Source organism: Chelonia mydas, chromosome 24, assembly GCF_015237465.2.
Source record: "Chelonia mydas isolate rCheMyd1 chromosome 24, rCheMyd1.pri.v2, whole genome shotgun sequence".
NCBI classification, from domain to species: Eukaryota; Metazoa; Chordata; order Testudines; family Cheloniidae; genus Chelonia; species Chelonia mydas.
This window is the reverse complement of record NC_051264.2, coordinates 2,772,668-2,786,253: the sequence shown is the minus strand read 5'-3', so window position 1 is coordinate 2,786,253 and position 13,586 is coordinate 2,772,668. Positions and strand designations below refer to the sequence as shown.

Here is a 13,586-nt window from a genome sequence, read left to right as displayed (position 1 = left end):
CATCTGCAAACTTGCTGAGGGTGCAATCCACACCATCCTCCAGATTATTTATGAAGATATTGAACAAAACCGGCCCCAGGACCGACCCTTGGGGCACTGCACTTGATACCAGCTGCCAACTAGACATGGAGCCATTGATCTCTACCTGCTGAGCCCGAAAATCTAGCCAGCTTTCTATCCACCTTATAGTCCACCCTGTGCGGATGCACGACCTGACCTGACTGGTCTTCGTCAAACCTCTCCTTATAAACCGTCAATGATGGAGATTCCACAACTTCCCGTCAAAGCCTGAAATCAATGCTTTACAATCATAATAGTTAGAAAGTTATGGCCAGCATCTAACCTGTATCTCCCATCATGCAGATTAAGCCAATTACATCTCATCTTATCTTCAGCGGACGTGCAGAATAATTTACCATCATGCTCTTTAAAATGGCCCTACACATACTTAAAAGTTTTATCCGGTCCCCCGTCAGTCTGCTTTTCTTAACACTAACCAGGCCAAGTGTTTTCAATTTTTCCTCAGACGTCAGGTTTCTAAAATTTTTGTCATTTTTGTAGCTCTCCTCTGGACTCTCTCCAGTTTGTCCACATCTTCCCTATTGAAGTATGATGCCCCAAACTGGAGACAAAACTCACCAGTCCCTATCCGAGTATGACAATTTCCTTCCCAAACTTCATACTTTGTAGTTGCCTTTATTGAATTTCCGTTTATTGATTTCAGATGAAGTCTCCAATTAGGGAAGCTCATTTTGAATTCTTATCCTGTCTTCCAAAGTGCTTGCAACCTCTCTCAGCTTGGTGTCCTCTGCAAATATTATCAGTGAACTGTCGACGCCATTATTCAAGTTATTAGAGAATATATTGATGAGTAAAAGACCCAGGATAACCTCCTCTGGGTACCCCCCTACGTATAGCGTTCTAGGTTGACGTGGTTGAGGGAAATGTTTCTCAAGTTTGCTTATAAGAATATCTGGGGTGACTGTCAAAAACTTTCCTAAGATCAAGATATAGATAGGACTCTAAAATAATAAAATGATAACCCTTAAGAGAATATGAGTGAAAGGATTTTTAGTTGAATAATGAATTTTCTTCAAGTGACACCTACTTACTATACTAGAAACACTTGGCTTGTTTCATGCCCGAAATTTCTAAGTCTCTGTTCCTGCAAAACGTATGCACAGAAGAACTGAAAACTAAGAATTTCAAAAGTGCTTCGTCCTAGATTCTGCTTGAGACGTATTCATGAGAACAGGGGTCCAGAGAATAGACAGTGAGTACTTCTAAAAACAAGGATTTTTTCAAGATGTCTGAAGTTAGGAACCAAAATCACCAGTTGCTTTTGAAAATCAACGTCTTGGGTTTCGCCACAGAGGTCTTGAGTGGTCTTTGCAAAATCAATATTCTCTTTCATCTCCCTATAAGTAAAAAGGGTGGTGGTGATAAATCACTCATTCTGGGGAGATTACAATCTACTTATCTATCTAAGGCCTGGTCTACACGACGGGGGGCGGGGATTGATCTAAGTTACGTCTCAAGCAGAATCTAGGATCTAGCACTTTTGAAATTCTTAGTTTTCAGTTCTTCTGTGAATACATTTTGCAGGAAAAGAGACTTGGTGGGTTTGTGTAGGGCCATTTTAAAGAGCATGATGGTAAATTGCTCTGTATGTCCGTTGAAGATAAAATGAGATGTAATTGGCTTAATCTGCATGATGGGAGATACAGGTTAGATACTGGCCATAACTTTCTAACTATTATGATTGTAAAGCATTGATTTCAGGCTTTGACGGGAAGTTGTGGAATCTCCATCATTGACGGTTTATAAGGAGAGGTTTGACAAAGACCAATCAGGTCAGGTCCTGCGTCGGCACAGGGGGATGGACAAGGTGACATCCCAAGGTTCCTTCCAGCCCTATATTTCCAGGATTCTACAATTTTATATAATATTTAGAGCTGGGAAATATATTCTAATTCCCTTCTGAGACTTTTCGAACAAGGGGGAATATCTGCCCTGGGCAGATGGCCAGCACCATGCTATTGACCAGTTAATGCACTTTGCTGCTCAGTTATTCCATTGAGGCGGAGGGTTGTAGTGCAGGGGGCATGTACTGAGCATCTGCACCAGGGTGAATTTCACCCAAATTGCTTTGGATAGAAAGAAGGGAGAAGAAAGTAAAACCAGAAGGCCAATGCTATGATGCAGAATAATTTTTAATTGGAATCAGCAGTGGAGCGCACACTTACAGAATGAATTAATGCAGAGTACAAAGAATGTATTTTCAGGGTTACAATACGAGCAAGAACCAATCACCCGCTCCAAAGTGATGCTTTTCACATAAGATGATCTGCTTTCTGTCTTGAAGCTGCTGACTTTGAAAATCACGTCCCTTTTTCAACCAAGTGACTTGTTTTAGCCAGTTCAACATCAAATAGCACAAAGCACAATAGGAGCATAAGACTAAGCTGCAAAACCATTGGATCACAAACCTACACTAATAAGTAACAAGTGGAAGAGACCGATAGGCCTGATTTACAGAGGTGATGAACACCCAGAGTCTGCAAGTAGAGTTGTAGGCATCATTGTCCATTAGATCAGTTGTGAATTTCTATCTTGTCATTTCCTGATTGTTTTTCATTCCATGGATCGTTCTTCTGGGTTTAACATGGCCCACAATTTCCATAGCCGGACCCAGAATATCCTCCCCCCACAATGCTACGATATGACTTCCTGCTATAACCACATGAGCCCCCATAACCATATGAGCCTCCATAACCACCCCCATAACCACGCCCGGCTCCACCTCCATAAACACCCCCGGCTCCACTCCCATAAACAACAACGTTACCTCCCCCATAACCACCACCATAATCTCCCCCATAACCACCACCATAACTACCCCCAGAACCGATTGAGCCTCTGAAACCTCCACTAGAACCATATGGGACTCCGGGTCTTGCGGGCAAATTTGGTAAGGTTGTTCCCACAAAGCTGTCTTGAGGGCAAGTAGCGAGAGTTGGTCCTGGGAATCTCACAACAACTGGTGGCGCATAAACCACTGCACTCGAATCGCCACATGATGTGACACACGGCTCGTTGCGGACGTCAATACATGGGCGTGGGCATATATCATAATAGCCATCCTGGGGCGGGCAGTAAGACATCTTCTGTGATGGAGAGAATCCTGAAAAACACAGGAGGGAGGAAAGCGTAAGACACAACTGATAATGGAAAAAGAGATTCAGGCATTGAGTTTTAGAGTAATGGGGGTTAGGTAGGTAGATAAGTTTTGTTGAAGGCCACATATCTGCTCCCGTTTCTTCCTTCTATTTCTTCACACCCATTCCCCTTAGGCTTCAAACACACACACACACACAAAATCCCAGCAATTTCAGAACAAGTTACCTTTTCACTGCTTCTTGCAACCATTAAGCTGCACAACACCCTGTGAAGTCAGTGAGAGCTACTTTTCATTCAAAGCTACTATTTCAGCTTGCACCAGCTAAAGATCGGGATCGAACAGTACAAGCTCTACCCTTAAGACTTTAAGTTTTGCCATAATGGGTCAGCTCTTGGTCCAATTCATCCAATGTCCTGTCTCTAATGCTGTGCAGCACCACACCCTTGAGAGAAAATTATAGAAGCCCTGACGTGGCCCATTATGGAGGAAACTGCTCATAAGGAGAATTTCTTCTCAGCATCACTAAACTAGGGGCTAGATTTGCCCTGAAGGGAAATTCATTTAAAGCACTTCCAACCTCTCAAACTTCTCGAGATCTTGATCATCCACTAAACTAAAAGGAACAATCAAGTTGCTGTTCAGTTGTTATATTTCAAAACTGATCTCCAGCATTTTATGGAAACTGGAGGATCAGATCATCCCCTCCTGCAAATACCTGTGAGTCCAGTGAAGTCAGCTGACGGTCTGGCAATTATATTTATCTATAAAGAGTCAGAATAAAGCTGTCCATTCCTAAAGTAGTTTAAGGCTGAGATTTTTCAGAATTGTGTAATGGATGAATATGCACTAGCCTGTTATATTTATTGCAAATGGGTGTCCCAATCCCATATGTTTTGAAAATTGATTTGAAAATATGATTTGAAAATCCCAGCATGATAATTTTAAAGTCTGCCACCGCCAAGGCCTGCAACTGACTAGTTACAGAGAGTCTCTTTTGGAAAGAAAAACCACCCTCATTAATATTGCTAAAATCACACAGTATTGGTGAAGGTTCAATCCATAGTTAAAACTAACACTATAGCAACAACTAGAGTAATTTGAACTCAATAGACTTACCCAGTTCACCAAGGGGATGAAGTCAAGAGAAGTGGATAGAACAACCCAGAGTTGAAAGCACTTTTATGTGCTTTCTTAGCCAATGGGAAGGATAGGAGACACCCTTTCAATAACCAACCAACCAAAGTGTTTTCTTGCGTGCATTACCACTGACCAAACAACATTTTTTCTTGCTTTGGATGATAATTATTATTATCCTCTAATTATTTAAACGGCTTTGCATTGGTTCATCAATTACTCAATTCCCAATCCCACATATGGATGACTTCCGTATTACACCCTGAAGTCCCTTTAATCTGAAAGCTTTATGGGCAACATACCTTCTTGGTATCATCCCACTGATCTCTTTGGTGTTGACAGAGGTATAAATCCAGTTCCATTGCATTACTTCTTCACTGAATAACTTCAAAATATGAAGGTGTATCAATATTACAATCTGCTGTGATGTACAGGATTCCATGTCGTTCCTGAAATCCTGACTAGTATCTAATTAGCGGCAAGGTGGAATTCACCCTTCTGAATTCTTAGTGGGGTGGGAGACATTATTCTGCATGTCTAGCATTCCCGTCCTTACCTGTACAGTGGGTATTTGAGCCAACACCCTTTGGAATTGCATGAATGTCTCTCCAATCAGTTCAATGGCCTTGGAACCAGGCCTTCTGGGTTACAATACTGTGCTGGACACATGACCAGGACAATAGCACAAACTGATAAATTAAACGGTAATAAGTCACCAGGACCAGATGCTGTTCACCCAAAAGTTCAGAAAGAACTCAAATATAAAATTGCAGAACTGCTAACTGTGGTAACTAGCCTATTGCTTAAATCAGCCTCTCTATGAGATGACTGGCAGATAACTAATGTGACGCCAATTTTGACAAAAGTCTCCTAAATTCAGTATCGGGTAAATTGGTTGCAACTTGGAAAAGATCAGAATGATCAGCCACATAGATTAACAGGATACACTGGGGCAGAATCAATATGACTTTGTGAAGAGAAATCATGCCTTACCAATCATTAGAATTCCTTGAGTTGGTCAAGAAATACGTGGAGAAGGGTGTCCAGAGGAGAATGTATACTTGGACTTTCAGAAAGTCTTTGACAAGCTCCTGCACTGAAAGCCCTTAAGTAAACTAAGCAGTTATGGGAAAAGAGGGAAGGTCCTCTCATGAATCAGTAACTGGTTACAACATAGGGAGGAAAAGGGTAGGAAGAAAATGTTCAGTTTTCAAAGTGGAAAGAGGTAAATAGCTGGCTCCTTCTAGGAGCTGCTCTGGGACCAGTGCTGTTCAACGTACTCATAAATGAAAAAGGGGGTATACTGTGAGTTGGCAAAGTTTGCAGACCACACAAAATTACTCCAGATAGTTAAGTTGAAGCAACAAAGGGATCTTACAGAACTGGCAAGCAAATGGCAGATGAAATGGCATGTTGGAAAAGGCAAAGTAATGCACATTGGAAAACATAATCCCAACTCTACGTGCACAATGATGGGGTTTAAGTTAGCTGTTACCCCTCGGGAAAGAGATTTTAAACTCACTGCAGGTAGGTCTCTGAAAATATCTGCTCCATGTCCAGCAGCAATCAAAACCGCTAAGAGAATGTTAGGAACCATTATGAAACGGATAGGATCCTAAGACAGAAAAACATTGTAATGCCACTATGTAAATCTATGGTGTGCCACCCCTGGAATAATGCATGCGGTTCTGGTCACCCCATCTCAAAAAAGATATAAAGTCCAGAGAAGGGCATCACAAATGATTAAGGGTATAAAACAGCTTCCATATGAGGCGAGATTAAAATGACTAAGAATGTTCAACTTGGAAAAGAGAGGACTGAGGGGGAACGTGACAGAGGTCTACAAAATCATGAATCATGTAATGGAAATGCATAAGGGAGTGCTATTTACCCTTTCACAGAACACATGAACCAGGGGTCACCCAAAGTAATTAATAGGCAGCAAGTTTAAAACAAACATCGGAGAAGAGCAACAAAAATGATTAAAGGTCTAGAAAACGTGACCTATGAGGGAACATTGCAGAAATTAGGTTTGTACACTCTGGAGAGGAGAAGACTGAGAGGGGACATGATAACAGTTTCCAAGCACATAAAAGGTTGTTAGAAGGAGGAGGGAGAAAACTTGTTCTCCTTAACCTCTGAGGATAGAACAAGAAGCAATGGTCTCAAATTGCAGGTTGGGCCGTTTAGATTGGACATTAGGAAAAACTTCCGAACTGCCAGGGTGGTTAAGCACTGGAATAAATTACCCAGGGAGGTTGTGGAATCTCCATCAATAGAGATCTTAAGAGCAAGTTAGACAAACACCTGTCAGGGATGGTCTAGATAAAACGTAGTCCTGCCATGAGTGCAGGGGACTGGACTACATGACCTCCTAAGGTCCCTTCCAGTCCTACATTTCTGTGATTCTACGATTGAGCGGACGTTTTCAGAAAACTCCCCACAATAATTCCAAGATCTTTCTTGAGTGGCAACAACTAAATTAGACCCCACCATTGTTAGTGTATAATTGAGATTATATTTTTCAATCTCTATTACTTTGCATTTGTCAACTTGAAATCGTACTACCATTTTCTTGCCCAGTCACCCAGTTTTGTAAGATCTCTTTGTAACTCTTTGCCGTATGCACTGCACTTAACTATCATAAGTATTTTGTGTGGCCTGCAAACTTTGCCAATTCAAAATTTACCTCTTTTTCCAGATCATTCATGAATACATTAAAGAGCACTGGTCTGAGTACGGCTCCTTGAGGGAGCCCACTGTTTACCTCTTTCCACTTTGAAAACTAAAAATTTCCTTTCTACCCCTTTCCCCTTTATATATTAACTGGTTACTAATCCATGAGAGAACTTTCCCTTTTACCCCATAACTGCTTTAGTTTGTTTACGAACATTTGGTGCGGGAGCTTGTCAAAGACTTTCTGAAAGTCCAAGTACCCATTCTCCACTGGATCACCCTTGCCCAGATATTTGTTAACTGACTCAAAGAATACTAATTATTAGTAAGCCATGACTTCTCTTCACAAAAGCCATATTGACTCTTCCCCCGCATATCATGTTCCTCTATATGGCTGATAATACTGATCGTTACTATAGTTTCAAATGATTTACCTTGTACTGAACTTCAGAGCCATTTTTAAAAATCGGCATCACATTAGATATCCATCAATCATCTGATAGAGAGGCTGCTGTAAGCGACAGACTTCTTACCACAGTTAGTACTGAGGCAATTTCATATTTGAGTTCCTTCTGAACTCTTGGGTGAATACCATCTGGTCCTGGTGACTTATTACCATTTAATTTATCAGTTTGTGCCATTGCCCTGGTCATGTGTCCGGCACAGTTCTGTAACCCAAAAGGCCTGGTTCCAAGGCCATTGAACTGATTGCAGAGACATTCATGCACTTCAAAAGGGTGTTGGCTCAAACAAACATGGTATAGCTAAGGGTGGGAATACTAAGCATGCAGAATAATGTCTCCCACCCTACAAGGATTTAGAAGGGTGAACTCCACCTTGTCACTAATTAGATACTTGTCGGGATTTAATGAAAAAAACATGCAATCCTGTATGTCACAGCAGATTGTAACCTCGATACGCCTCTGTGTCACCCTCTTATTTTCAAGTTTTTCAATGGAGTACTAATGAAATGGAACTGGATTTATACCTGTGTCAACACCAAGGAGATCAGAGAGATAATACCAGGGAGGTATCTTGCCCATAAAGATTTAAGATGAAATGTTCATGTCATCTATGTGGAACTGAGAATTGAGTAATTGATTAATCATGATCAAGACTACTGCAAACATTAGAGGCGTTACCCATCGAGAAAAACACTTTGTTTTGTTACTGATAAGGTCTTAGTACAGAAAGGGTGCCTCCTAGCCTTCTCATTGGCTAAGAAGGCATATAAAAGTGCTTGCAAGGCCGGGTTGTTCTATCCACCTCTCTTGACTTCATCTCCTTGGTGACCTGGGTAAGTCTAATGAATTCAAACTACTCTAGTTGTTGCTTTAGAGATAGTTTAACTATGGACTGAACCTGCACCAACAGTCTGTAAGATTAGCAATATTAAGGAAGTTAGTTCTTTCTTTCCAAAAGAGGCTCTCTGGAACTAGTCCGTTGCAGGCCTTGGTGGATGCTGACTTTAAAAATATCACGCTAGGATTAACAAATGGGACGGGGACACCCATTCCCAATAATTATACTAGGGTAGGCTATGTAAATCCACTCCACAATTCTGAAAAATTGCAGCCTTAAACGACTTTAGGAATGGACAGCTTTATTCCGACCCATTATAGACAAGTAAGACTGGCAGACCTTGAGCCGACTCCACTGGATTCAGAAGTATTTGCATGAGGGGATGATCTGATCCTGCTCTTTCCATAAAACCCTGGAGATCAAATTTGAAATATAACAATTGAAATGCAACCCAAGTGTTCTTTTTAGTTTAGTAGATGATCTCGATCAAGGTAAGTTTGAGAAGTTGGAAGTGCTATATGTGAATTCTTCTTCAGGGCAATTCTAGCCTCTTCGTTAGTAATGTTAGGAAGAAATTCTCCTTATGAGCAGTTTCCTCAATAATGGGCCATAACAGGGCTCCTAGAATTTCCTCTGAAGGGTGTGGTGCTGCACAGCATTAGAGACAGGGTACTGGATGAGTTCAACCACGGAGCTTACCAGTATCGCAAACTGTCAAGTGTTATGGGTGCAACTTGTAAACTTCAATCCAGATCTTTACCTGGTGTAAGTTGAAATAGCACCTTTGAACTAAAAGCAGCTATGATGACTTAGATCAGATGAGGGTTCTAGCCCCACTTTTCAGCTCATTTAACAAGGGTACTTGCATTCTTAACAGCTTCTCTGCACTTCTTTCTGGTAAAACTTTCCAAAAGGATTTGAAAATTCCAGGCATCCATAACGGAAATAGTTTCGACTGTGGGTTTAGTAATTAGACTCTGTGTTTTTTACCTCATTCCTCCTGGGCTGCTGAGAACAGAAGGTCCTGTGGTAAGGGCAGAGGACAAGGACGCAGTTAATCTGCATTCGGATTCTGCATTTGATTTCCTGTGTGATGGTGGGCAAGTCCGATAGGATGAGCTTCTCAAACAGCTCAGCGCTCAGACAGTGTAGCTGCATTGAAAGCTGGGACTCTAATCTCCTGAAGCTACAGCAACAAAGAGACTTAAGCATCTAAGGTCCCCTTTAGGCAATGAAGTCCAACAATAAGGTGACACTGATGTCTTCCAAACTGCCAGCACTGCAGGCACCTAAATTCTCTCAGCACCTAAGTTTCTATTTGTGCACATGCAGAAAACCACCAATGTCCTGATTCTCCCATGGTGCTCAGTGTCCTGGCTCCAGAGGGAATTTCCCCCCGATCTCACCTATGGCTCATAGTGCATTAGGTTGCCTCAGGGCACACCTTACCAGTTCAAGATGCACCACAGATACAACTGAGGGTGACCATATCAGGGCTTTGGGGGGCTAGTGGCATGGGGGTGTTCTAGAATATCTGATAGCCCAGTGGTTAGAGCACTCTGCTCAGATTTAGGAGACCTGTTTTCACAATCTCACTCTGTCAAAGTCAGAGCAGCAACTTGACCCCAGATCTGACACCTCACAGGTGAGCTCCTTACCTCTGGTCTTACTCTTTGTTGGTTGTACAGTGCCTGTCACAATGGGGCCCTATTCTCAGTTGCAGCAGTTAGGAGCAATTGGAATTTCCTAATGATCAATTCTATCACAAATAGCAATTAGGAAGGTCTAAATTCTGCTTCCAACTCATCCAATGACTCACCAATAATGGTGAGCAAGTCACTTGCGTCTATCCTCTGTGCTGTTAATATTGTCTCCCAACGAAAATAGCAACTCACTTGTGTGTTGTGCAGCTTTATGCTTGCATGGAGCAGTGAAAGGGTAATTTCTCATGAAATTGCTTGGAATTATTTTAGTTTGTTTTTGTTTCTGAAGCCTAAGGGGGAATGGGTTCAGAGGAATAGAAGGAAGAAACAGGAGCAGATATGTGGCCTTCAACAAAACTTATCTACCTACCTAACCCCCATTACTCTAAAACTCAATGCCTGAATCTCTTTTTCCATTATCAGTTGTGTCTTACGCTTTCCTCCCTCCTGTGTTTTTCAGGATTCTCTCCATCACAGAAGATGTCTTACTGCCCGCCCCAGGATGGCTATTATGATATATGCCCACGCCCATGTATTGACGTCCGCAACGAGCCGTGTGTCACATCATGTGGCGATTCGAGTGCAGTGGTTTATGCGCCACCAGTTGTTGTGAGATTCCCAGGACCAACTCTCGCTACTTGCCCTCAAGACAGCTTTGTGGGAACAGCCTTACCAAATTTGCCCGCAAGACCCGGAGTCCCATATGGTTCTAGTGGAGGTTTCAGAGGCTCAATCGGTTCTGGGGGTAGTTATGGTGGTGGTTATGGGGGAGATTATGGTGGTGGTTATGGGGGAGGTAACGTTGTTGCTTATGGGGGTGGAGCCGGGGGTGTTTATGGAGGTGGAGCCGGGCGTGGTTATGGGGGTGGTTATGGAGGCTCATATGGTTATGGGGGCTCATGTGGTTATAGCAGGAAGTCATATCGTAGCATTTCTGGGGGAGGATATTCTGGGTCCGGCTATGGAAATTGTGGGCCATGTTAAACCCAGAAGAACGATCCATGGAATGAGAAACAATCAGGAAATGACAAGATAGAGATTCACAACTGATCTAATGGACAATGATGCCTACAACTCTACTTGCAGACTCTGGGTGTTCATCACCTCTGTAAATCAGGCCTATCGGTCTCTTCCACTTGTTACTTATTAGTGTAGGTTTGTGATCCAATGGTTTTGCAGCTTAGTCTTATGCTCCTATTGTGCTTTGTGCTATTTGATGTTGAACTGGCTAAAACAAGTCACTTGGTTGAAAAAGGGACGTGATTTTCAAAGTCAGCAGCTTCAAGACAGAAAGCAGATCATCTTGTGTGAAAAGCATCACTTTGGAGCGGGTGATTGGTTCTTGCTCGTATTGTAACCCTGAAAATACATTCTTTGTACTCTGCATTAATTCATTCTGCAAGTGTGTGCTCCGCTGCTGATTCCCATTAAAAATTATTCTGCATCATAGCATTGGCCTTCTGGTTTTACTTTCTCCTCCCTTCCTTCTATCCAAAGCAACTTCGGTGGAAATTCACCCCAGTGTAGATGCTCCCTATGTGCCCCCTGCACTACAAACCTCCACCTCAAGGGAATAAATAAGTAGCAAATCAGGTAGTCTCAGAAGCGAATTAGAATATATTTCCCTGGTCTAAATTTTACATAAAAAATGTAGAATCCTTGAGAAAGAGGCCTGAAAGGAACCTTGAGAGGTCACCTAGTCCAGCCCCCTGTGCGGAGGAAGCACCTGACTTGACTGGCCTTTGATTACATGTCCTTATAAACACCTTCAATGATGGAGATTCTACAACTTCCTGTGGGAGTGTGAAATCAATGCTTAACTATGATAGTTAGAAAGTTATTGCTAATATCCAACCTCAATCTCCCATGCTGCAGATTAAACCAATTACAACTCATCTTATTTTCATCAGACACGCAAAACAATTGAACAGGATGCTCTTTATAACAGCCCTGCATATACTTGAAAACTGTTATCCGTTCCCATGTCAGTCTGCTTTTCTCAACACTAAACATGTCCAGTGTTTTGAACTAGTCCTCAGAGGTCAGCTTTCTAAACCTTTTGGGGTTTTTTTGTTGCTCTCCTCTGGACTCTCTCTAGTTTGTCCACATCTTCCCTATTGAATTGTGCTGGCCAAAACTGGGGACAAAACTCCAGCTTAGGCCCACCAGTGTCTATCAGAGTGGGACAGTTTCCTTCCTAGACTTCATACTTTGTAGTTGCCTTTATTGAATTTCAGTTTATTGATTTCAGATGAAGTCTCCAATTAGGGAAGCTCATTTTGACTTCTCATCCTGTCTTCCAAAGTGCTTGCAACCTCTCTCAGCTTGGTGTCCTCTGCAAATATTATCAGTGAACTGTCGACACCATTATTCAAGTTATTAGAGAATATATTGATGAGTAAAAGACCCAGGATAACCTCCTCTGGGTACCCCCCTACGTATAGCGTTCTAGGTTGACGTGGTTGAGGGAAATGTTTCTCAAGTTGGCTTATAAGAATATCTGGGGTGACTGTCAAAAACTTTCCTAAGATCAAGATATAGATAGGACTCTAAAATAATAAAATGATAACCCTTAAGAGAATATGAGTGAAAGGATTTTTAGTTGAATAATGAATTTTCTTCAAGTGACACCTACTTACTATACTAGAAACACTTGGCTTGTTTCATGCCCGAAATATCTAAGTCTCTGTTCATGCAAAACGTATGCACCGAAGAACTGAAAACTAAGAATTTCAAAAGTGCATGGTCCTAGATTCTGCTTGAGACGTATTCATGAGAACAGGGGTCCAGAGAACAGACAGCGAGTACTTCTAAAAACAAGGATTTTTTCAAGATGTCTGAAGTTAGGAACCAAAATCACCAGTTGCTTTTGAAAATCGACGTCTTGGGTTTCGCCACAGACGTCTTGAGTGATCTTTGCAAAATCAATATTCTCTTTCATCTCCCTATAAGTAAAAAGGGTGGTGGTGATAAATCACTCATTCTGGGGAGATTACAATCTACTTATCTACCTAAGGCCTGGTCTACACGACGGGGGGCGGGGATCGATCTAAGTTACCTCTCAAGCAGAGTCTAGGATCTAGCACTTTTGAAATTCTTAGTTTTCAGTTCTTCTGTGAATACATTTTGCAGGAACAGAGACTTGGTGTTTTGTGTAGATCCGTTTTAAAGAGCATAGTGATCAATTTTTCTGCATGTCTGCTGAAGATAAGATGAGAAGGAATTGGCTTAATTTGCATGATGGGAGATACAGGTTAGATACTGGCCATAACTTTCTAACTATTATGATTGTAAAGCATTGATTTCAGGCTTTGACGGAAAGTTGTGGAATCTCCATCATTGATGGTTTATAAGGAGAGGTTCGACAAAGACCAGTCAGGTCGGGTCCTGCGTCCGCACAGGGGGCTGGACAAGGTGACATCCCAAGGTTCCTTCCAGCCCTATATTTCCAGGATTCTACAATTTTATATAATATTTAGAGCTGGGAAATATATTCTAATTCCCTTCTGAGACTTTTGGAACATGGAGGAATATCTCCCCGGGGCAGATGGCCAGCACCATGCTATTGACCAGTTAATGCACTTTGCTGC

At 41.9% G+C, this 13,586-nt stretch overlaps 2 protein-coding genes across 2 annotated transcripts; one reads left to right on the top strand and one right to left on the bottom strand.

The window, feature by feature from the left end:
- Positions 1–2,202: 2,202 nt before the first annotated feature.
- On the bottom strand, positions 2,203–4,334 carry LOC119564227 (scale keratin). Its single transcript, XM_037883511.2, has 2 exons — positions 4,298–4,334; positions 2,203–3,184 (listed from the first exon to the last, which is right to left on the bottom strand). Exon 2 carries the CDS (start codon positions 3,162–3,164, stop codon positions 2,661–2,663), a length of 504 nt encoding a protein of 167 aa, XP_037739439.1. The 5' UTR covers positions 3,165–3,184; positions 4,298–4,334; the 3' UTR covers positions 2,203–2,660.
- A 3,912-nt stretch (positions 4,335–8,246) lies between these two features.
- Positions 8,247–11,366, top strand: LOC119564231 (scale keratin). The gene is made up of 2 exons (XM_037883516.2): positions 8,247–8,288; positions 10,457–11,366. Exon 2 carries the CDS (start codon positions 10,477–10,479, stop codon positions 10,978–10,980), a length of 504 nt encoding a protein of 167 aa, XP_037739444.1. The 5' UTR covers positions 8,247–8,288; positions 10,457–10,476; the 3' UTR covers positions 10,981–11,366.
- The last annotated feature ends 2,220 nt before the right edge of the window (positions 11,367–13,586 follow it).

Excerpts from the sequence above, each read along its gene's own strand:
- LOC119564231 (XM_037883516.2), top strand. The coding sequence starts at position 10,477 with ATGTCTTACTGCCCGCCCCAGGATGGCTATTATGATATATGCCCACGC.
- LOC119564227 (XM_037883511.2), bottom strand. The coding sequence starts at position 3,164 with ATGTCTTACTGCCCGCCCCAGGATGGCTATTATGATATATGCCCACGC.